General features: G+C 41.7%; 1 protein-coding gene and 1 pseudogene across 1 annotated transcript in view; both read left to right on the top strand.

Annotated features, from left to right (window-relative positions):
• PROSER1 (proline and serine rich 1) overlaps nucleotides 1–20,866 on the top strand; it is a 28,144-nt gene extending 7,278 nt beyond the window's left edge. The window contains exons 4-13 of the mRNA XM_043577745.1: nucleotides 1,829–1,923; nucleotides 2,950–3,043; nucleotides 5,155–5,265; nucleotides 6,818–6,901; nucleotides 8,253–8,331; nucleotides 8,903–8,998; nucleotides 12,822–12,866; nucleotides 16,499–18,281; nucleotides 18,733–18,883; nucleotides 19,500–20,866. Coding sequence (XP_043433680.1) covers nucleotides 1,829–1,923; nucleotides 2,950–3,043; nucleotides 5,155–5,265; nucleotides 6,818–6,901; nucleotides 8,253–8,331; nucleotides 8,903–8,998; nucleotides 12,822–12,866; nucleotides 16,499–18,281; nucleotides 18,733–18,883; nucleotides 19,500–19,622 — 2,661 coding nt within the window. The 3' untranslated portion in view covers nucleotides 19,623–20,866. The remainder of the gene's footprint in view (nucleotides 1–1,828; nucleotides 1,924–2,949; nucleotides 3,044–5,154; nucleotides 5,266–6,817; nucleotides 6,902–8,252; nucleotides 8,332–8,902; nucleotides 8,999–12,821; nucleotides 12,867–16,498; nucleotides 18,282–18,732; nucleotides 18,884–19,499) is intronic.
• Nucleotides 20,867–22,552: 1,686 nt separating this feature from the next.
• LOC122496772 lies at nucleotides 22,553–22,684 on the top strand (annotated as a pseudogene).
• The last annotated feature ends 621 nt before the right edge of the window (nucleotides 22,685–23,305 follow it).

The following is a 23,305-nucleotide window of genomic DNA, read 5'->3' as shown; positions in this document are numbered from 1 at the left end:
AGCCTAAATTAAAGGAGACATTTAAGTCAAACAGTATCTGGCTATGTAGGAAGATTCTCCTCGGAGGATCAGGCACAGATAGCTTTAAGGAAATCTACAGATCCTTAGCTTCCTAAACTAATTTGGCAAAGAAAGTGTCTGGATATGTTAGTGTTTCTCCTCTTTAACAATTTTTTTTTTAACTTTATAAAAAAAAAAAAAGGTTATCTCACCCATCCACCCATCACCCCAGGGTGAAAATCTTTTCCCCAAGGACCCAAGAGACCAGTAATTTCCTAAGAGGGAGAGCAAAGCAGAGAGGTTTTGTAAGAAATACTGATGGGGACCTCACCTTATTTTATTAAGATGAAAAATTCATGACAAAGCTCTGAGGCCTGCTTACTTGGACCTACCTTAAAATTAAAATTCTAACGTATTTAGAGGCGAAAGGCTAGCATGGGCACAACTTAATGAGTCCAACCTTTTCTGACAAAGTCAGTCTGATTTGGTTGTTTTCACAGAGGACTAATCTTGACAATTAGGTTATACAATAGACATTTTCATAAATGAAGTGAACTAAATCAGTAGTTCCAAAGTTTTTACAAATATATAACGAAGATAAATAAATCAATTTTTGTAAATATTTAAACTTGTAGCATAGTTTTTAGATGTCCATTTAAAGACTTGCAAAAGGGTATATAGTTAAACCAATTCTCTTGGTGCTAACCTGGATAAAATTGTCTGAAAAACACTGCTCTAAATTGTAGGAATCTAGGGGCGCCTGGCTGGCTCAGTCGGTTTAGCGTCCGACGTCAGTTCAAGTCATGATCTTGCGGTTTGTGGGTTCGAACCCCGCATCGGGCTCTGTGCTGACAACTCAGAGCCTGGAGCCTGCTTCGGATTCTGTGTCTCCCTCTCTATCTGCCCCTCCCTCACTCACGCTCTCTCTCTGTCTCTCAAAAATAAATAAATGTAAAAAAAATAATTTAAATTTTAGGAATCTATTGGGCAGTGATTCTAAATGATCTGGCATTGACTTTCCTTTGAATTCCATCCACTGTTAACATAAATCTGTAAATTGGCTGAATCTTATCTTCAAAAACAAAAGTACCCTAGTCAAATTATGTAACATTGCACACAATCTTGGAATGTCACAGTGCACGTTATTATAAGACTCCTAAGAAAGTTCTGCAGTAAAGTTCTGTTTAGGGGTGCCTGGGTGGCATCTGACTCTTGATTTAGGCTCACATCATGATGCCACGGTTCATGGGGTCAAGTCCCGAGCAGGGCTCTGCGCTGACAGTCCCTGTTTGGGATTCTCTCTCTCCCTCTCTGTCTGCCCCTCCCCCTGCTCACACACGTGCACACTCGTACTGTTTAACCTGTCCTTTCCCTACCTGAGGTGACTCTGCTGTCACCCTATCTTAGTAACAGTATTCAGCACGTGGACATCACTTTAGGAATCCCTGATTATAGACTACTTGGTGTTCTAGCTGAGGAATGTAGTTTTTTTTCTAACTTCTCAAGCCAAGTATTTCCCATATTTATAAATACCCCCTTTTTTATGACCTTTCTGAGAAAAGTAGTATATGTAAGTATTTTTTTCTATAAATGAATCCACTGAGAAATGATAAGAAAGAGTGCATGGGGAACTTAGGTCTTCAACTGAAATGGTTATATAGAAAAAGCCTGAGTTGAAGTCACATGGTTGTTAGGGCTTACTTTTAGTAAGCAGTTTTACCTCAAATATTTACATTAAGAGAACATTTAACCATGTTTCCCTAAAAAAGGCAATTTCTGGCATGAAAACTTGTCATGTTGAAAACAACATTGTTTTTTATATTAATAGAAAATGGTGGCTGTTCACCCAGCAGAAGTGGTCCATATTCTCAATTGTTTCACCTTCAGTAAAGACAAGCTAGTTGCTCTTGAGCTGTTAGCTTCGTAAGTATTTCATTTTCTTGTTACTTCATTGGAGAAAATTTGGAAAACTTTTTAAATCTTTTTTAACTCATTAGTGTGTGTTAGAATTTTATTAGCAAATGGAACTCTAATAAAATCTGTGAAAGTGTAGACTGAATTTTTGTATCTAAATATCTAGTGTACTTATTACACGTGGTTATACCTTAGAGAATAACAGGCCATACTGAGATTATTTGTCTGCATTTCAGTGACTTCCGTTGCCTTCCTACTCTGAATAGTTTGAAAGGCTTATTGAGAAAGCTACGGGTTTGTGGTTAGGTTCTGCCACATTCTGATCAACGTGTTTTTTTTTGGCTTGATATGTACTTATTCTTTATGGACCTTATTTTCCTCGGGTGTGAAGATAAGGATCTCACCTACTCGGTAGGATATGTGAACTTTTGATACCGTAAGATATGTGAAAGCACTCAGCGCTGCATGGAGTAAGTGACTGTGATGAATGTCAGCTCAAGGAGAAAAGAGCCTGCTGTTCTGCAGGATGGAACAGTCTGTAGGTTGCTGTTTATTTCGAGCACGTGCATTTTGAAGTGCTATAAGGGACTTATAACGTATACCATATAACATATGGGACTTACAACCTACAAGTGTTTTGTAGATGTGCACAAAAATACAAAATTAAAGCACAAGGTAAGCTTCAGTTTTAGATCAACCATGACTCTTACGCATTTGGCCACATAGGCTTTTTTTTTTTCTATTGCCATAGATCTCCTACTACTCCTCGTGAGGGGACGTTTTCAAAGAATCTCAGAATGGTGCTCTTTATTGAATTACTTTGTTACTTTTAGGTAACCAGATGAGCCTCAGCTCAGTTACATTTGTCAATTTTATGTAAGCATGTTGTTTATATTCACCAATTAAAATGAAATAATCACTTTTCTCCCTGTGTCATTGGGGAGACGCTTACCCAGGTAGAGTTGTATGGTAAAGATTGTGGCCTTTGTATTGTATGTCCAGGTTCTTAAAAGCTAAATTGCATTTCCTTGGTAGAAACATTGTTGATGCACAGAATTCTCGTCCCATTGAAGATTTATTCAGGATAAATATGTCTGAGAAGAAACGGTGCAAAAGAGTACTTGAACAGGTAATTTTCTCAAGATTGCTCTATAAATAGAACACTGGGTTCTTCTGAACGTTGATGAAAAAGTACAGTCTTATTCCTGTGTTTCTGTGACAAATGACCTGACTGCTCTTGTGCGATGGGTCAAGAATGACAGCCCTACAGTCCGTGGAGGATGAGAGCTGGGTGAAGGGGGTACTGGCGGATGAGGAAATGGCTTGAGAGTGACCTATTCAGCTCCTCAGCTTAAGCCTCAGTCGGTATTTATTCTCCATCCCCTAGTAGCTTTGCCATGCCTCCAAGCTTTTGCCTCTAATCTTCTGTAATTGTGAATGTGATGTTTTAAATTTGTATTGTTATCGGTCTTTTTTTTTAACTTTAAAGAAAAAATTTTTTTAATGTTTATTTATTTTTGAGAAAGAGAGGGACAGAGCAAGAGTTGGGGAGGGGTGGGAGGGCACAGAGAGAGAGGGAGACACAGAATCTGAACAGGCTCCAGGCTCGGAGCCGTCAGCACAGAGCCCGACGCAGGCCTTGAACCCACAAACCACGGGGTCTTGACCTGAGCCAGTGTCAGAAGATTAACCGACTGAGCCACCCAGGCGCCCCTCATTGTCATCAGTCTTACGTTAATCAGATCTAAGAGATAGATAATGAAGCAGAATTCCAGTTTACTACTTTAAAATCTCAAGAATAGAAGAAGTAGTACTTACTGAAACCTACTTGATTTGTTACTTAAGGTATTTGTTTCTTAAGATCGTGATGGCTGGAAACTGAATTACTGACTAAAAACCCGCTTGAGGAAGATGCAGACTCCTCTCCTGGGGCCTGACTGCCGAGGCACATTAAATCTTGCAGCCTCTGCTAAGCTCAGAGCCAGCAGAAAACTTCGCCTTACTCATGAACTATTGGAGAGAAGCAAGATCTGAGCCCACAGTTCTAACTTTAATAACTTGTTCATTGGTTCTCTTGACGAAATTCTTTAAGGCACGCTGCATTTACTGCTGTTGTTTTCTTCCATATAAAGCATTCTGATCAGGTCACTTTTCCTTCTCAGAAGTAACATGGGCCTGAGTATTCTGTGGAATAGGCTGTCTAGTCAATGTAAGTTAGTACAACTTCTCTGGAAAGTAAACTAGGAGAGCCTTAAAGTGTTCATGCCTTTTGACCCCAAAACTCTATTACTAGGAATTTATTCCAAGGAAATAAATATATACCAATTTGTATATAAGGGTATTTACCCTGGTACTATTTATAAAAAGCAAAAATTGAGATAATTTTTAGGGTGGGATTATATAGCCAATTATATGTGTTGTGAGTGAATTTATAAAACCAATATACTTCTGCAACAGAATATGTGACATCGTACGTAGCTGTAAAATACAGCCATGTATAACTTCATACCCCTGTAACATAATATGGGTCTATTGGGATATATGTCGCCTAATGTAGTGTTTTTCATTCATTTAATGTTTATTGAGTATGAATTCAAGACTGGTTAGTGTACCACTGTAGAAGCTGAGAATGCAGTAATAAGCCAGAACATCCCTCATTGTGTCTCATGACTATGGAACACTATGATGAATGCAGTTTGCCCAGATATCTCTTGCTTTTTCAACAGTACAGCTCTTTGGATACCCAGTGTCCCTCCCATGTTACTTGCTTGTGTTTTCTCCACCAAGTTACACGTGTCTTCAGAGCAGACCCATGTCCGTGTCATCTGTTGCTCTCTTTGCCTCACCTGTAACATAAGCTTGGCATTTGTAGAGTTGGATGATGTTATATCTTGGTCATTGGAGAAATGGGACACGTTAAATAGTAAATGAACTTTTTTGCGCACAATTTGCAAAACCTCCTGTGGAGATATCTTTGTGTAGGAGTCTGTTCGTTGTGACCAATAGAAAGCTAATTAAACACATGTTACCGCCTGAGTAATTCCATTGAAATAAAATGATTTTACTAAAGAATTTTGGTCATGTTCACTACTGTAAGTGCTGATGAATGTATGAACAGATTAATGTGATGCTGTTCCTCAGTTCATGTTTTTTAACGGGTCTTCCTAATACCCAGAATACTTAGCCTATGAGTTTGTTTTTTGTTTTTTGTTTTTTAACTACCCTCTTTTTTTGTTACAGGCTTTCAAGGGGGGCTGCAAAGCTCCTCATGCCATGATATCTTCTTGTGGAACAATCCCAGGAAATCCATATCCCAAAGGAAAACCTAGTCGCATAAATGGAATTTTCCCAGTAAGTATATGTTTGTGACTATGGAAACTTCTTGTGGCTAAGTATGAAATTTAGCACAGTTAAGATATTTAAAGAAAATACCAGTTGATGATGCTTCTACCAAGGAAAGGAAATTTATTACGTTGGCAGCGTAATTCATGGATTCCTTACTGATTGAAAGTTCAGACTACGTTAAAGTACGCGTGTCAAATGTATAGAAAACAAGCCAAACAAAAAAGAGGATGAGTTTGTTTTGTTAGAAGCACTTATTTGCACTTAATAAAGGACCATTTCTCATATTCTCAGTGTTCCTCGGTTTCACAATTAAGTGTGTTTGGAAAATTATGTGCAATGTTTCCTTCCTGGAGAGTCACACTGCATGCTAAAGGCTCTGAGAAGTCCTGTAGGAAAAAAATTTGTTTTGATACCAACCAGTGTTCCTCAAATGTCTTTATAAGATAATCTTTTCAAAGAATGGTATATATTTTTTGTGCTATAACAAATAACCCTAAAACTCAGTGGATTAAAACAGCCTCTCTCAGTGGGGAGAGGCTTAGATTGGTTCTGGCTCAGAGTTTCTCATGAGGATATAGTCATCAGAAGACTCCATTAGAGCTTGAAACTCTGCTCCCAAGGGGATTCGTGTACACGCCTGGCAAGTTAGTGTTGGTCGTTGGTGGGGGTCTTTGTTCCTTACCATAAGGACTTTCCTGTAGTGCTGCTCGAATACCTCATGACCTGGTAGCTGACTTCCATCAGAGCAAATAATTCAGGAGAAAGCAAGTGGAAGCTGTGTTATCTCTTAGGACATAGTCTTGGAAGTCAAATTGCCATCATTGCTGGAATACCCTATTTGTTACACAGGTCAGCTCTGTTCATTCTGGAAGGGAACTTCACAAGGGCCTACAGGATGTGGGGACCTCTGGGAGCCATCTTGGAAGTTGGCTTCCTTACTAGTATGTACCATTTAGGGACACACCCTTAGGAGGATGCATCGTAATAGTCTGTCAGCTCATTCTGATCTGTTAATAATAACAGTCTTGAATGAGGTCTCGTTTATTCTTGCGTAATAGAAACTATCACACTTACTGCTTATTGAGAACATCATTTTTTATCATCTATTTTTGATTGTAATATAGGTACTCTTTTTGATCCTTTGACCATTACATATACCTAGGCATGGAAGTCTTCTTTCTGGTTGCTCCAGTTGTGGAGGGGAAAAATTAAAACCTACTTCATTCTGCTCTCCTGTCATCCGCATGTGTATTGCGTGCTTCTGGGTGCCTGTACATGTTGTGAGGGTTCTATGGCAGAGGAAGGCTGAGGACCTTAACAGGGTCTTAAAGCCAAGTCAGGATTGGATCTGGACTCCAGGTCCTTAACCCCCTACCGTGTTCAATCCTTTTCTTCAGTGTAATACTGTGAGGGATTTGTTTTGGTTTTGCTTTGAGGTGATTTTTTTTCTTTTTAAGTCTCAATTCTTTTCTATTTATCTATCTATCTATTTATTTATTTATTTACATACATACATACATACATATTTATTTACGTATTTACATATTTATTTAAATAGGGAACTCCCTTGAAAAAAGATGGTGAAGAATGTACTAATGAAGGCAAAGGAATAGCTGCACGGATTCTTGGACCATCCAAACCGGTATGTGTAGAGAAGAAATGATGAAACAGGTCTTAACTCTTACATGTAGTTTTCTGTCTGTCCACAGCAGACAGCATAAATTCTGTTTTTGTGTTGTAAAGTTTAGAGTGTACCAGAAACTCCAGGAAAGTGAAGGGTCTAGGGAAATAAAAAAGCATAATTAGTTAACAGTGTTAAGGGCCATTCTGAGGTTCCATGTTTTATTTCAAAGCGAGACCAGTCAAATTTGTTTTGTTTTGTTTTGTTTCGCTGTCCCTATTCAGCTGTTCCCTTGCAGGAGTGGAGTCTGGAGACCTTTAAGGTTGTGGCCAAATGAGTGTTACTGGTGAAGCAAGAGCGGAGCCAGGAGGCTGAGGGTATTTTTAAGGGAGTGATTTTAATGATTGGTTAGGATATAAACTAAACCCACAGATGACCCTGCAGGTTGAAGGATCGTTCCAGCTGAAGTGGCTGAGGCCTTTACACAGCTGTCTTGCGGTCCCTGCTTGTTTACATGACAGGAATTCCAGTGGCAGTTGTTTATAGCAAAACAGTCACAGATCGTAGTCCTCGCACAAGACTAGTGCATCTTACTGGGCTGCCGTGTATGAGAGCTAGAAAGAATCTAGGTCTTTTACTACCAATGGATGCCCTCTGCCTCAAGAGCATGAGTGCGAGATTCCCCGAAGTGGGGTCCCTCTCTCGCTCACTGTAGTGAAAAATACAACGTTTGGCGTAGCTTCAGATACCTCTGGCTTTCTAGAGACCAGCTGAACTGTAAAATAAAAGAGTTGAGGATTTCAAAAGGCAAGAAGACCAAAACACCGAATTCATAGCCCCCCCCCCCCCCCCAATCCACGTTCTCCTGGAGTTGTCAGAGTGCTGAATGCTAACGGATATGGTGCTTTTTTTTCCCAAGGTGACAAGAGGGTAAGAATGATAACATGAATCTCTGATGAGTTTAGGAGGATGTTGGAAGTTCTTGGGTAGCCAAGGCTCCAAAACCTAGCGGAATTCTTGTGTGACAGAAGAGGAGCTAGGAATTCTCACATTAACCTCTACTGGGTCAGAGAGGAGTTTGCTGTTTTGGAGAAGATCTGACGCTTCATGAGAGAGGATTTAACACAGAAATAAAAAACACCTCTACAGCAGTCTTTGGCAGCATCTGCCTTTGGAAATTATAGGAACCACATTTATTAGAGCAAAGACATTTCCCTGATTTTGTGCCGCGTGTCGCTCCAGTAGCCTTTGATATGCTGGAGCATTTTTAGCCTCTTAGTACTAAATATGTCAAAAGACGAGTTGTATTTTGTTTTGCAGGGAGGCTCCTGACTTAGTTTTCTTCTAACTGCTGTACTTCCCCTTCATCTAGCCTCCTCCAACATACAATCCACATAAGCCGGTCCCTTATCCGATACCTCCGTGCCGGCCACACGCAACTATCGCACCAAGTAAGCAGCAGTTCATACATTTTTTATTTTTTCTTCTTTTTGCCCTTTATTCTTAAGTAAATGTTGGTGTATGTACTTGGGAAAATTGGAGCACTTCTGAAATACGCTCTGATGAGTCTCATTCTGCCCACAGTGCCTTGGTCTACAGCCGCGCAGCAGCCAGTTTAGTTTAGGGCATTTACTTTTTGGTAAATTAATTATAGATTCTTTTTAATCATTATGAGTTTTTGCTTTGGTGAATCATCTTGAATCCCATTTCAGTAGTTGGTTTTCAAAGGTATCCTCAACTGTGTGTGCTTGACAGAAGAGGCAGATCATTTAAGGACGGCGGGATCTGCCCGCCATGCCGTTCAGTGAGCTCATGTCCGGAATGAGCCTGCAGTGGGAAATCACAATCTCCAGTTGTCTCATGTGATCTCAGCTTTCTCCTAACAGTAGACCCAAACCGCCACGTAAAAGGCAACTCTATTACGTAACAGTTTTAAAGATTAGATAGCTGTGTTAATACGGTTTGAACTCGTGGCCACAGAATGATACTAAATTATGGTTTTTTCCTCTAATTTTATTTTAGGTGCTTATAACAATGCAGGTCTGGTACCATTAGCCAACGTCATAGCTCCGGGTGTCCCCCCTCCGCCTCCATATACTCCTAATCCAGTAGGAACAGGTAAAATCGTGTTGTTACGGGGTGTTAAAAGTAAGAGCTTACTTAGACACAAATGTACGCTTGGAGGGAATAGTTGTTTGCCGTGGTGTGTCCTAACGGGAGAACGAGCTCACCCTCATGACGGATCTGAGTGTGATGTGCAGGTTCTACCAGAGCGGCCTTGGCCCACCTGTGCGAACATGAGCGAGCTAGAGACGGAGGAACGAGGAACAGTTGCGCGTGAACAAGAAACTTTGAGAGGCTGTAGAAAAGTACAGTTGACTTAATGAGTATTACCATTTGGGCACATCACTCCTATGTGGGGAGGAAAAGCTTGTAAGAAGGTGCTCAGAGGGGCTTAAACCTCCCCTGGGCTTTCAGTTCACCATTTTCCTTTGAGTCTGTAGGGAACATGGGATTTAGCCTATATTTTCATTTGTGTTCTTTCACAAAAATGTAATATTTCACTTAGGTATTGTTTATTTGACTCCTCTGAGTTTTGTCTTGCTAAGGAAACCCTTCCCCATCCCAGCAGTATGAAAATGTCATCTGTATTCGCTAATTACTTTTATAGGGATTCTTTCATAACATATAGCTTTTAATCTACTCACGATTTATTTCTAGATATGTGTAGGGTAGGGATAGAACTTAATTTTTTTTTTTCTATCCTTCTCAGAGACCCAGAGTTACTTAATACCATTTATTAACAAATTCTTTTTTAATCACTAGAGTGATTCTGTTGTTTGCAGGCAGGTACTCCGATGAGAGTTGCTAAACAGTTTTTTTCCAAAATTATCATTTTATTTCTCACCCTTGTTTATGGTACCTTTAGCCTTTAGAGTTTTGTATTTTTGCATAGACAAAGAGAAGCTAGGAAAGAAAAGCTGGAACTGTTTTATCTTGTTTCAGATCTTCTTAACCCTAGGCAGTCCAAGTTATCCGGGTCTTGTAAGACTCTTACGGCATCTGGAATTTATTTTCATGTAGGGGTGAAATAGAGGGTCTTCTTAATTTTTTTCCAGAGAGTAGCCCGTCATGCCAGCACCATTTATTAACTAATCTGTGTTCCCCATTGATTTGAAAGATGCAGTTGTCATGAGTTTTCATATACACATGTGGTTCTAATTCTGGATTCTTTATTCTGTTCCAGTCTAGTTATTTTATGTTATGATGATATGTTGATTTGATTAGCAGATTTATAGTGTGTTCTGATATCTGGTAAGGCTAGCTTTCTCTTACTATGTTTTCTATTTTTCTTACTATATTTGGAAATTTTTTTTTTCTATCTGAACATGAAGATCATTTTATGCAGTTAAAAACAGTTGAATGTATGTGTACGTGTGTGTGTGTATATATATATATATATTTCTAGTTACAGATATTAATGTTATGTAATTTTATATCATTAATTATACATATAATTAATATGTAATTATATAATATATACAGTTCTATAAATTTAGAGAGATCTGACATTTTTATGATATTAAGTCTTACTATTCAATCCTGTGTCTGTCTTTATGTCAGGTGGTAGTGATTTTCCCCCAGGGCATATTTTATCTCTTTGAAGATTTTACAGTTTTCTTTATATAGGTTCTTTGCCTTAGGTTTGTCTCTAGGGATTTTAAAGGTATTTTTTATTAAAATTATAAATGGAATATTTCATTTGTACATGCTTATTACTAATTACTTATTCTACTTTTTTTTCTTGAAAGTCTCTTGAGTTTTCTAGGTATAAAAAAATGTCAGCTGAGTTACACTTTAAGATAGTTCTTTCTTGCGTGGTGTTATTGGGTATTGTCTTCATATTGTAGAAATAACGTTATTTGATTTTATGTTTATGTTTACTTTTGATTTTTATTTTAGGGTTTTATTTTGTTGGTAGGTTAGTTGGTTTATAGATTACATATAGCTGGATTCTGATTTTTAAACCAGTGGGAATGAGGCTTAATAGGCATTTTCAGTCATCATAAAAATTGCATATTTGTTCTTAGTCCTTCCATCTTATTTTTGTATTCATTATTAATCTTTTGTCCCAGTTTTTCATTTCCCTTACTTTTGTTTACTTGTATTGGTCACACTGCTGTTTTATTTTTAATAGCTCCTCTCGCCTTACCCCACCCAAACTTAGAACTTTTGATCACTAGTGATTACTTTGGATTGTTAGTGGTTGTCAGTATACAAAAACTTAAGAAAGCTGCTCCCTGCTCCACTGACCTCACTCTCACTCTCCTTTTTCATCAATATGTGTGTTTTGTTGGAATACCATACGTGTTTCCTCCTGGGCCTCTGAACTTAACGGCCTCTTACTACTTCCTCTGTTCTCTGATCCTCGGTCCTGATGTGCTCATTGTGCTTTTCTGTGAGCAGAAAATTTCTCTAAGTACTTTTTAAAAAGGGCACATATACAGAGTTGTAGATGAAAAACCCAATTCCAGTTAATTTTCTCTTCTTTATTAGAACCTCAGTCTCCTTCTGTAAGCTTACAAAGAAAATATTCCTTATCTTTCGAATTCAGAAGTGTCTTTGATCTTGGAGTTCAGCTATTTATTTCATCAGGATGTCTAGGTGTGGATCTTAGCATTAATCTTTCACAGAACTCTGTAAGCCCTTTAGATATGAAACTTCAAGTCTTTAAAGCTTAGGAAAATTTTGTTTTCATTATTCCATTAGTTACTGCTTTTTCATCTGTTCTTTCTTTCTCCTTCTGGTACTTTTATTTTGCACTGTATTTGTTTTCTAAGTCTCTTACCTATTTATTTATATATCCTCTTTTTTTGTTGTATTTTTACCATTTTAAGTGTGATTTTGTTGTTGTTTCTTATTCCCAACTAAGCAACTTAGCTTTTATAATGTTATTTCTAATCTTCACCATTCTTTACATCTATTGATTTGGAATCAGATTTCTATATCTAAACGTTCACCTTCCCTGCTTATATTTTCTTGCATATTATGTGTGTGTGTGTGTGTGTGTGTGTGTGTGTGTGTGTGTATGTGTTCTCGGTTTGCATTACAAGTTTTTAAAGATTTTTTTCCTTTCATTGAATCTTTATTGATAGACACCATATGTTGTGGTTGTTTATTTGTACCAGGTTCCTTAGACAAGCTATGATCTTTTTTTGCTCACCACGTCAGAGCTTGCAGGTTCCTTCTGCGCCTTGTATCTGTCCCACTGTTTGTTTCTTGGGCATTTACTGTCAAGCTATGAGGTAATTTTCTTCCCGTTGAATCTTTGACTGATGGTCTAGTTAGGTCCTTTCCCGGGGGTGTCGGGGGGGGGGGGAGTGTGCTCTTGGGTCCGTGTCACAGGCTTCAAGTCTACCTCCATTAGGGTGGTTCTCGGCAGCTCCTAGCATAGGGCCTTTTTGAGTGCAACAGGAAAGCAGGGCCCCTTTCTTTCTGTTTGCTTGGATCGTCACACGGCCTGTGAGATCGCTCCCTCAGGTGGCAGTGGATTCTGTGCTCGGCATCCATTTCCCACCTCTAAGTCCTCCTGCACTTGCTCCTGGGTGGCAGTCTCAGGCCATCACCTTTCCGGAAGGTGTTTTTAAATATGTCTGCAAAATATCAATGGTGATTTAAAGCCCGATAAGTTAAGGAGAAGTGGTGGGGGACGGAGGTTAGGGGTCAGTTGCTCATGATGCTGTCAATCTTCACTATAGTTACTACCGTTGTCTCCATTTCCTTTCTCTCTCTATAAGCGTCTCTAAGTTGTTTTTCCTAACATAGAATGCATCCACATCCTGAGCTTCTCTTTTTTTGATGCCAATCTCTGGTTATTATGGTGGTGATTAACTTGAATAAAACTTGAAATCAACCTTTTTATTTATTTATTTTCATATAGAAAATGAAGACCTTTCCAGTCAGTCAAAACCTACACAGAATCAAAGTAAGTCCCAAATTTGCTCCAGACATAGCTGAAGTCTGTCCCGGTTTTCTGCTCCGTTACCCACTGACAACAGTTTGAATTGAATGTATCTGGAATCTATGCTTTGGGGAAAGTTCCTACTTAACGAATTTAATCAATACTCGCTAAAAGTTGCTTGATAGTGGTACATTATATACACAAGGAAACGTACATATTAACTGGGTTTAAAATTAACCATATGCCCTTGTGTCTTATGTGAAAAACTTGCAATATAATGGGAGTGCTATGTGGCATTACGTTCCACATTCACTTTACATTATGTAATATTAGAAACCTCATTTTTGTTTTGATAGAAACACATAAGGTTTTTGATAAAAACCCTGTTTTCCAAGAGCTATTTTAAGTACTCATTTCAGATTTCATTATTTTCATAAGTATTAGGGGTAGCGTAGTTTAGCGTAGAACAAAAAGTAAGGGTTGCCAAAGCAGAAAGCGGAATTGAAAAAGGAAGATGGAAAATGTCGCCAGCACGATGCCTGCAGGGGGCAGTAGAGCCACAACATTTTCTTCTTCCTCTGGATGAGGATCTTTGTGGTCAGGAAGGAGAGGCGAGCCCTCTGGTAGGAGACAAAACTTGGGCTCGGTTCTTGTGTAGCAAAGCAGCACATGAATCTAATCATCATAGGGCATAGTTAGGAGCCTCTGTGGGAGAGTTCTCGCCCCTGAGCAGGGTGCCTAAACAGGGCTTTTTAGCTGTGGCTTCTAAAGGAGGTAGCATAATGGACTGGAAAACATGAGATGTCAGGACATCGTTTTCTTATCCTGGCTCTGGTGCTGCCTAGCTTTGTGACCATGTCATTTACCTTCGATGAAATGGAGGTTAAGGAAACTTGAGCCTTAATGTTCAGCTTCACTAATCTATTTTTGAAGGGAGTTAAGAGGCATAAGAACCAACGTTAGGAATAGCATACCTTGATTTCCTATGTTGTGAATGTTAGCATGAAATTAAGATTTTACTTGCCTTTTGAATAATATCAAGAAACGAAAAGATAAACTAGGATAGTGGTTAAGGATGTGGGTCTGGGGTTCAAATTTTGGTTCTATCACTTAATAGCTGCATGACCCTTTTAAAATTATTATTATGATAAGATCTCAAAGAGATCTACCCTCTTAAATTTTTTAGTACACAGTACAGCATTGTTAACTGTAGGCATAGTGTCATACAACAGATTTCTGGAATTTATTTATTAGCTTGCATAACTGAAACTTTATTCCCTATCTTTTTAAGTTTACTAACTTATTTTGAGAGGGAGAGGGCACGCATGTGTCCATGGGAGTGGGTGAGGGGCAGAGAGAGAGGGAGAGAGAATCCCAGACAGGCTCCATGCTGTTGTGCAGATCCTGGGCACGGGGCTTGAACTCATGAACCGTGAGATCATGACCTGAGCCAAGATAAGAGTCGGACACCCAACCGACTGAGCCACCCAGGTGCCCTGAACCTTAATTCCCTTTGAAAACTACTTAATAGCTATATGATCTTCTAACAAATTGCTTTAACCACACCAAGCTGCAGATTGCCTGTCTGTAAGATGGGGTTTTTAGTACCTATCTCAGAGGGTTATGTGAAGACAAATGAAATGACAGACATAAAGTACTTGGCACAGTATCTACTGTTTTATGGTTGACACCCAAATTACGTGACAGGAAAGTAGTATTTATCATGGTATATTTTTGGAGTTTTTTCGATTTGTTGTTGTTTTTGTCACATTTTAACTGTAGGCACTACGATCAACAGTGCATGACTTTTGCTCTGTTATATAAAAAGATCTCCAGTCTTTTGGAGGCTGCTATAAAGAATGCTGTGGGACAGTTTGGTCTTATCTTATGATCTGTCATTAACTGCATGGTCCTCAGCATGTCATTGTATAAAATAGTGAATTCTCAAATATTTCCCAACCGATGTTGACCTAAATAAATTTTTAGTACATTATTTAGTACAAAACTAGGTATATATTCCTTGAGCTTCTGCTCATGAAACAAATGCCAACAAAAGTACAAATCCATTTTTCATATGTTCTCTAAATTTAAAATAGCTAGGCTTTCTTTTCTTGAAATGAAATTACTGGCAATGACATGAATATGGTACAGGCCTCTTGGTTTGAAGTGTATGTGTTTACATACTACTGTTTGTCAATTCTGCCATTTTTCCTTTTTTTAAAAAAAAGTTTATTTTTGAGAGAGAGAGCGTGAGTGGTGTAGGGGCGGAGAGAGAGGGAGAGAGAGAATCCAAAGCAGGCTCTGTGCTGTCAGCATGGAGCCCCATGTGGGTCTCGAACTCACCAAACCATGAGGTCATGACCTGAGCTGAAATCAAGAGTCGGACACTTAAGTAACTGAGCCACCCAGGCGGCCCTCTTTTTGAAACTACTGTAAATTTGTTCAGCCCAGTATAGCATCTTTTGGCCGTCTCTTAGTACGAATGGATTATGTGTATGTTATTTTCTTCCATTCTTTTCCTATGGTCCCTTCCCCACTATGATTCGTATAGTACATTACTTCATTGACCATGTCAACTTTTTTATGTAAGAGTCTTTATTATGCATAAACTTAAAAACTTGAATCTTAGCCCATGAAAATATCTTTCAGTTGATTATCACTGCAAAAGGAACATTCTCTGCATATAACTGAAACAGACTTCGATATGAGCGTGGCAGCAGACGATAGTTGTCATTAGGACTTCAGCAACCTAAGTCATGCTTTCCACTTGACACTAACAAGATCATCAAAGGCTAACATTGTCACTAAATTGATTCAGAGAGAAAGCACAGATCATCCCCCAAAATACTTACAGTAATTATTCGTAGAGTTTATCAGAATTAAAATGTGAGAGCCAATTATAGTACAGTTCTTCAGAGTAAGTCCTTGGATGGGTCTGGTAACTATAGTTGAGGTAATGGTGATATATCTAGTGTGGCAAACATTTATTAGATGCCATGCACAGCGCCAGGTGCTAAGGCTCTAAAGATGAATTAGATACGGCTTTCGCCCCTAAGGGAGCTCCTAGGACAAAGCAAATATTAGAGGTTGAGATTGAGTAGAGGAGGAGAGGAGGCAGTATGAGAAAATGCTTGGGAGAAAAAGCTGTATAGGTTATAAACTGGAATATCAAGTTCAACTCACCGAGTGGCCATAATACTGGAGAAATAGGCATGAATCCTGGAAGGCCTACAAGGAAAGTGATGTCCCAAAAGCTCCTAAGAGGGGCAATGGCTTGTTATTACTCTAGGTAAGTGGTTTGAAAGAATGAAAGGTAAAGTCAGTACACCAACACTAACCACAAAATAAATTTTTAATTTTTAAAAATTGGGAAAATGTGAAAAGAGAATTTGCTAATTTCTCAAGGCTTTCTCCGTGTGCATCGGAGGGCTCTTCTGAGCAGAGTCTAGATAGAAGACAGCTAGCTCTAACGGAGGCTCCGCAGTGCAGATCAGGGTCGTAGAGTCAAGCAACGTGGGTGCCAGAATAGCCCCTTACACCTGTCACTGGTTTTCTTTGTGTTTGTTAAATGTTACAGACATTTTGCTATTTCTCTTGGGTTACAGTATGACACTTCAGCATGGTGACAGATTCTTGCCTCTTTCTTCCCTCCATAGCATTCTCTACCCCAGGAAGTCAACTCTTCTCTCCTCATGGTTCCAACCCTTCAACACCGGCTGCAACTCCAGTCCCCACCGCATCCCCAGTCAAAGCAGTAAATCATCCGTCAGCACTGGCAGCTGCTACCGTTTCTGGGATGAACATGCCGAATACTGTCCTCCCTGTGTTCCCGGGGCAGGTCTCCGCGGCCGTCCATACGCCTCAGCCAGCAACGCCAAATCCGACAGTCATCCGAACCCCTTCCTTGCCTGCGGCGCCCGTTACTTCCGTCCACAGCACAACTGCGGCTCCCGTCCCGTCCGTTTTCTCTGGCCTGGTTCCCCTGCCGGGTCCCCCTGCACCTTCCGTCCCAACCCCTCAGGCCACGTCCGCACCTCGGGCCGCTCCTGCTTCCAGCGAAACCTTCGCTTCTACGTCTGCCCCTTTCCCCGGCCTCCCCTTTGCTGCCACCTCTACCGCTGCTTCTACCAACAACCCGAATTCCGCCTCTCTGTCCTCAGTGTTTGCGGGCCTCCCCTTGCCCTTAACACCCACCTCCCAAGGCGTGTCCAAACCTGCCCCTCCTGTACTTGCCGGCGGCTCTGCCCCCAGCGTGGCTTGTCCCCTCGGTGCAAACAGTCCTCTTCTGTCTGCTTTAAAAGGCTTTCTGACCTCAAATGACACCAGTTTAATCAACTCATCCGCTCTGTCCTCTGCTGTTACGAGTGGGCTGGCTTCACTGTCTTCTCTGACTCACCCGAACCCTGACTCCCCCGCTCCAGGCCCCAGCAAGTGCTACGCCCCCTCGGCCGTGCCCGCCGCGCAGAGGTCGTCCACCCCCGGGTTGGCCATGTTCCCGGGCCCGCCGGCTACCGTGGCCAACTCGGCCTCCACGCCATCTACTTTGCCCGCACATTCTCCCCTGGTGACGCCAGCGTCGTGTCCCGCCTCCGTGCCGGTCAGCGGGGGCTCGTCGGCTCCGCTCTTGCAGGGCCCCCACCCGGGTAACTCGGAGCTGCACGGCGCGTCCGCCCCCGCCGTCACCACCCTCCCTGTCATGATCAAAACCGAGCCCACGAGCCCCACTCCCTCGGCCTTCAAAGGCCCGTCTCACTCGGCGAATCCCCCCCACGGCACTTTAGGTTTGGGGGCGCTGGGCCGCGCGTACACGTCCGCGTCGGTGCCCATCACTCTGTCTACTTGCCTTAACCCCGCTCTGTCGGGCCTCCCCAGCTTGCCCGCCCCCCTGAACGTGTCCAACCCGCTCTCGTCCATCGCCCTGCCGCCGCACGCTTCCTCCGCGCCCATCACTCCGGTGTTCACGGCTCTTCCTCCGTTCACGTCTCTGACCAGTAATTTCCCTCTAACTGGCAACCCGTCTCTCAACCCCTCCGTGTCTCTTCCAGGGTCGTTACTAGCCACCTCGTCTGCGGCGGTCACGTCCACGCCCGTGCCCGCCGCCAGCTCCACCGCAGCCGTGCTCCCGGGGCTTGCGGCCTCGGCGCCGGCCTCGGCGGCCCCTTTCCCCCTTAACCTGTCCACCGCCGTCCCCTCCCTCTTCTCGGTCACGCAGGGACCTCTGCCGGCCTCAAACCCCTCGTACCCCGGCTTCTCCGTCTCCAACACCCCCAGCGTCGCCCCCGCGCTCCCCTCGTTCCCGGGGCTGCAGGCGCCGTCCACGGTGGCCGCCGTCGCCCCGCTGCCCGTCGCTGCCACGACCCCGTCCCCGGCTCCCGTCCTCCCGGGATTCGCCTCAGCGTTTAGCTCCAATTTCAACTCTGCTCTCGTTGCCCAGGCCGGGTACGTGGCTCGTGCGTGGGGAGGCTGCGGTCGTTCTTGGCCCACCTTGTGGTTTAGAGTCTTCCGAGCAAAATCTCATTGTTCGCTGCCGCCGCAGTCTGGTTTTTCCGGGCCGGAGCTTCAGTACCCAGGGCACGGGGAGCTCTGCAGCCACGTTGAGAGCAGCGTGTGCAATATTAACGCCCGCGCAGGCAGTTGTAGTGTTTGTCATGTGTCGTCATTATAAACCAGCGGGAAGTATTCTATGCAAAACACAGACTTCCTGAATTCAGAATAACATACTGTGTACGAGAAAGTACATTTGCTATCAGTGAGTGGCTGACTTTTAGGGTTCCTTCCAACAGAGAAATTTAAAGTTCGTTTTACGTCTTAAGGTGGTATTTGACAGATATAGAAGCAATAGCTTTTGTCTTCGCCGCATTTTGACCTATTCTTCTGTCTATTGTTTTAGCCTGTCATCTGGCCTTCAAGCTGCAGGCAGTTCTGTTTTCCCAGGCCTGCTGTCCCTCCCAGGTATCCCCGGGTTCTCCCAGAATCCTTCCCAGTCATCCTTGCAGGAATTACAGCATAATGCAGCTGCACAGTCTGCCTTGTTACAGCAGGTAAGCAGGCAGGGTCCACCGGGAGTTCAATGGCAAGACCCGGAGGTGGCTTCTGTAGTGGTGACCTGGCTGTGCAATAATGGTAGCCCAACGTTGGCCACAAAATGGCTCGTAGCAGAATTTTTGCAGACTTATGATTAATCTCCCCAAATGTGCAGATTATCCTCGTCCTCCTTCAGGAGAGTAACAAAGGTGCTGGGGTCTATTCGTCTGTATGAATTCTTTTCCCGCTTTGAGACTTTCAGATCTTAGTTTAGAGCTTACAAATGGAATCTTCATATGTGTCCGTTAAATTTGAGCTGGTCTTTTATAATTTAAGCTGAAATAATGGACCATTAAAGCATATTTTCTCTAGAAAACTTACTGACTTTTTGGAAAGAATATGAAGTCTTTCAGTGGTATCTCCCATTGCCTCCAGCATCTGCAGTATTTTGAACGTTTATTAAAAATTTCGGGAGAATAAGCAGACTTAATCTTGCCCCAGTGTTTTGTTTTGTTTTGTTTTGTTGTTTTTTTGTTCTTTCCCATTCTAAATCTCTGTGGTGGGGTGTAAGCAAAAGCAAGTACAGACTTGAATGAATTTGGCACTTGCTAACCTGCACCTTCTTTCTATCAGGTCCATTCAGCTTCGGCTCTGGAAAGCTATTCAGCTCAGCCAGATGGATTTCCTAGTTATCCTTCGACACCAGGAACACCATTCTCTTTACAACCAGGCTTGTCCCAAAGTGGGTGGCAGTGAATATATTTTCATTTGTATTCTCCTCCGGAGCGACATCGGATATGCCTAAGGACTGCAGTGAACAATCTGACTAATGCGAGGTTGGCTGACATTCTCAGAAAATGAGAATGAGGATAATCTTGGGGAAATTGGGATAAGAGTTTAAAACAATGACGGTTGCATTTTTTAATGGTTTTAAGTATGAACACTCCCCTATGTAAATATGCTGATGACGAACTGTACGGAGAGTAGTATTAAAAAGGTGTTCGGGGACTTTTCATCTCCCACCCTATGAAATTTTGAGTCATGTATGTGATCTGTGTGGGAAGAATACTAAAGAGGAGATTGAACTCTTTATAGCCGAATACAGCCTTAAATCTGCTTGTATAGCATCCACTGACAGAAGTAATAGTTGTGCCTCAGACTCATGGGTTGCATTTGGCCCTGGGGGCATTACTGCCCTTGGAATGCATGAGTGGTTCCCGTTAGCATCTTTGGAACGCAGTACTCCGTATGTAGCCACAGAAGGGAACTTGAAACCCACCGTTATTTCTAACTTCTGACATTTATGCGCAAACATTTACTGCTGAATTTAACTTAATATATTTCAGGTAAGTGAAAATGGTGCTTAATATAGTCTTTAGAATGACTTTCAGGTGTTTTCGACTAAAAATGTATCCAGAACTACTTTCTTACAGAAACGCAAGTAAGGCTTGTGATGATTGGCCTTCGACACTTATTTCTTAATCTCAGCAGTATCCGAGCGAGTGAGGGACATTTGACTGACCATAGGGCCACCTCTATTACTCATTGTACTCCGGAAGCTCTTGGTGAATGTTTACAATCACGGGACATAGTATTTCTATTTGTACTTCAAGTCCAACGCTTCTCCAAAAGTCTGATGCGACAACCAATAGAGAAGACTTGCTCTGTTAGTAAACATGAAGTGTGTGCTCTAAGGGTCTGTGGTAGCATCGAATGTGAGTGAATGTCATTCATTAACGGGAAGAACTGCCACATTCGGGGGGGCGGGGGTGGGGGGTAGTAGGGAGAATGATTTTCAATCTTAAAAGTGTAAACTATAGAATCTACTGTAGTACATTTCAGCATCTAGAAGTTTTACTTTTATAAAGATGGTGTCTGGAAGATGTTGCTAATGTATTTTCCTTCAACACGGGGAACAAACTTTTTAAGTATATTAATAAATATTCCTGTATGGTTAGTTTTTAACAATTTTTTAAAATAAACTTTATGGATATGACAAATATTTTATAAGTGTTTTATTAAGTGCTTTGACAGGCTTTTTAATTGTTCATATACGCTAATACATAGAGCATAATTTTATCCAAATTCAGTTGAAACTCCGCATAGACTACTGATTGCTCAGTCCTTTAAATGGTATCTTACGTGAAAGTTCTATATAACCAACACTAGAAACAAGCTATTGATGCCTTAAATTATCTGCAAACAAAGAACGTAACTGCATAGTTACTCCGATGCCAGTTGCTGGAAGTTGTCATTTGTTCTAAGTTTACACTTATAAAAATTTTTAAAGATTATATTTTTTTTATATGTTGACCACCCAAAAAAATTTACTGAATGAGTAATCGCTCTATAGTGCTTCCTGCTGCCAGGTTTAGTTTACCATCCAACGAGCCCCTATTCTCACAGCAAAGGAGCTCTGTCCTGTTCATCTTTCAGATGCATTCCTGGCCTCTTGTGCATATCAGGCACTTCAAGGTTTATATAAAAATGGAGACGGGGCGCCTGGGTGGCGCAGTCGGTTAAGCGTCCGACTTCAGCCAGGTCACGATCTCGCGGTCCATGAGTTCGAGCCCCGCGTCAGGCTCTGGGCTGATGGCTCAGAGCCTGGAGCCTGTTTCCGATTCTGTGTCTCCCTCTCTCTCTGCCCCTCCCCCGTTCATGCTCTGTCTCTCTCTGTCCCCAAAATAAATAAACGTTGAAAAAAAAAAAAATTAAAAAATGGAGAGAACATTTCTGGAGCACTTGTAATAATGACTGGGGTCTGGGTTTATGTATCTCATAACCCTCTGAAGGAAGTACTAGCAACTTCATTAACCAGATAAATAAGACAAGGTGTAAGTCCAACAGCGAGTAAATGGTAAATTTGAACCACGCATTTAATACCAATACGAGGGTACTTGTACTACCAAGTGCTTTGAAAATACATAGGAGAGGGGCGCCGGGGTGGCTCAGTGGGTTAGGCATTGACTCTTGATTTGGGCTCAGACCAAGATCTCACAGTTCGTGAGTTTGAGCCCCGTGTCAGGCTCTGCGCCTGCTTGAGATTTTCTCTCTCTCTTCTCTGCCCTTCCCCCACTTGTGCTCCTTCTCTGTCTCTCTCTCTCTCAAAATAAATAAGATTTCAAATAACTATTAAGGAGAGAAGGTGAGTACCTTTCTGCCTGAGGGAGTCCAGAAAGCCTTCTTAGTGACCTAAAAAGTCTTAGGATGAGTAAGAAATAACATCCCTCATGGAGCCCCAGTGTGACAGACTAGGACAACAATATCATCCTGTAACTGGACGGAGTTTGAATGAAGTTTGTAGTTTGGGAGACTCGAAAAAGCAAGGGGCCTGATTGTAAACCATGCTAAGGGTTTGGGCCTTTGTTAGGGGTCAGCAGTTTGAAATAGCACTTTGCAAAAAATCACTTAGGCTGCAGCACGGAGGTTGGATTAGAGGTAGAACACTGGATGGTTTTTACCGAAATCTAAAAACGAAGATGATGAAGATCTGCATTATGAAAGGGATTAATGTGCCCTTGAACGTAGGGAAATGTACCTCTTCATTCTCTTTCCATAAAGCCCCACAGTCTCTGTGGGATTTGCAAACACTGTTAATTCATATAATCGGTTAACCTTAATTTTAAGCCTTAACACTTGAATCTAGTCAACACTTGGTGAATCTAGTCAAGACTTTATTCCCTCCAAGCCTCATCCTAGATGAGAACGGGCATTGTTGTTTGTGGCGTCCACAGATTGTTAGTGTGGCTACATTGAGGCACAGGTTATGCTCCCATCACAAGTGTATTGCAGGGGTGACGGTGAGACCTGTACCATTTCTTGTAGGCTCATGAGTTCAAAGTGGATGGAACAAGACTTTTCAATATTAGAAACAATTAAGGAATACTATATTTTACATCACTTGAACAAATAAAAATCAATGAACTTTCTAGGATTTAACTTCTAGGGCCCTACAGCCAATTGCTTGAAGAAATTGGATTCCAAAGATTACTGGTGGGGACTTTGTGACATATGTCCATATTCAAGTGGAGATCAAAGAAGTCCAACTGAAAGACTGACCATGACAACTGTGGGTTGAGCCAAAGTTGTTTTTAAAAAGGGCTACCTTGGGGCGCCTGGGTGGCAGAGTTGGTTAAGCATCTGACTCTTGGTTTCGGCTCAGGTCATGATCTCAGGATCATGAGATTGAGCCCTGGGTCAGGGTCTGCGGTGAGTGTGGAGCATGCTTGGGGTCCTCTTCCTCTTTCTCGGTGTCCCCTCTGCTCGTGCTCACTCCCTGTCCCTCTCTCTAAAAAAAAATAATAAAATAATAAAAAGGGCTACCTTGAAGATTATGACAGACCTTGGAGGAACTAAGGCGATTGGTAGTAGGAGGAATCACATGTGAAATTCCTTAAAGTAAAATTTATTGACTTAAAAAGACTTCAAATCAAATTTAA

Source organism: Prionailurus bengalensis, chromosome A1, assembly GCF_016509475.1.
Source record: "Prionailurus bengalensis isolate Pbe53 chromosome A1, Fcat_Pben_1.1_paternal_pri, whole genome shotgun sequence".
Taxonomy (NCBI): domain Eukaryota; kingdom Metazoa; phylum Chordata; class Mammalia; order Carnivora; family Felidae; genus Prionailurus; species Prionailurus bengalensis.
Note: the sequence above shows the minus strand (reverse complement) of the source record. Positions and strands in the feature narration are given on the sequence as shown.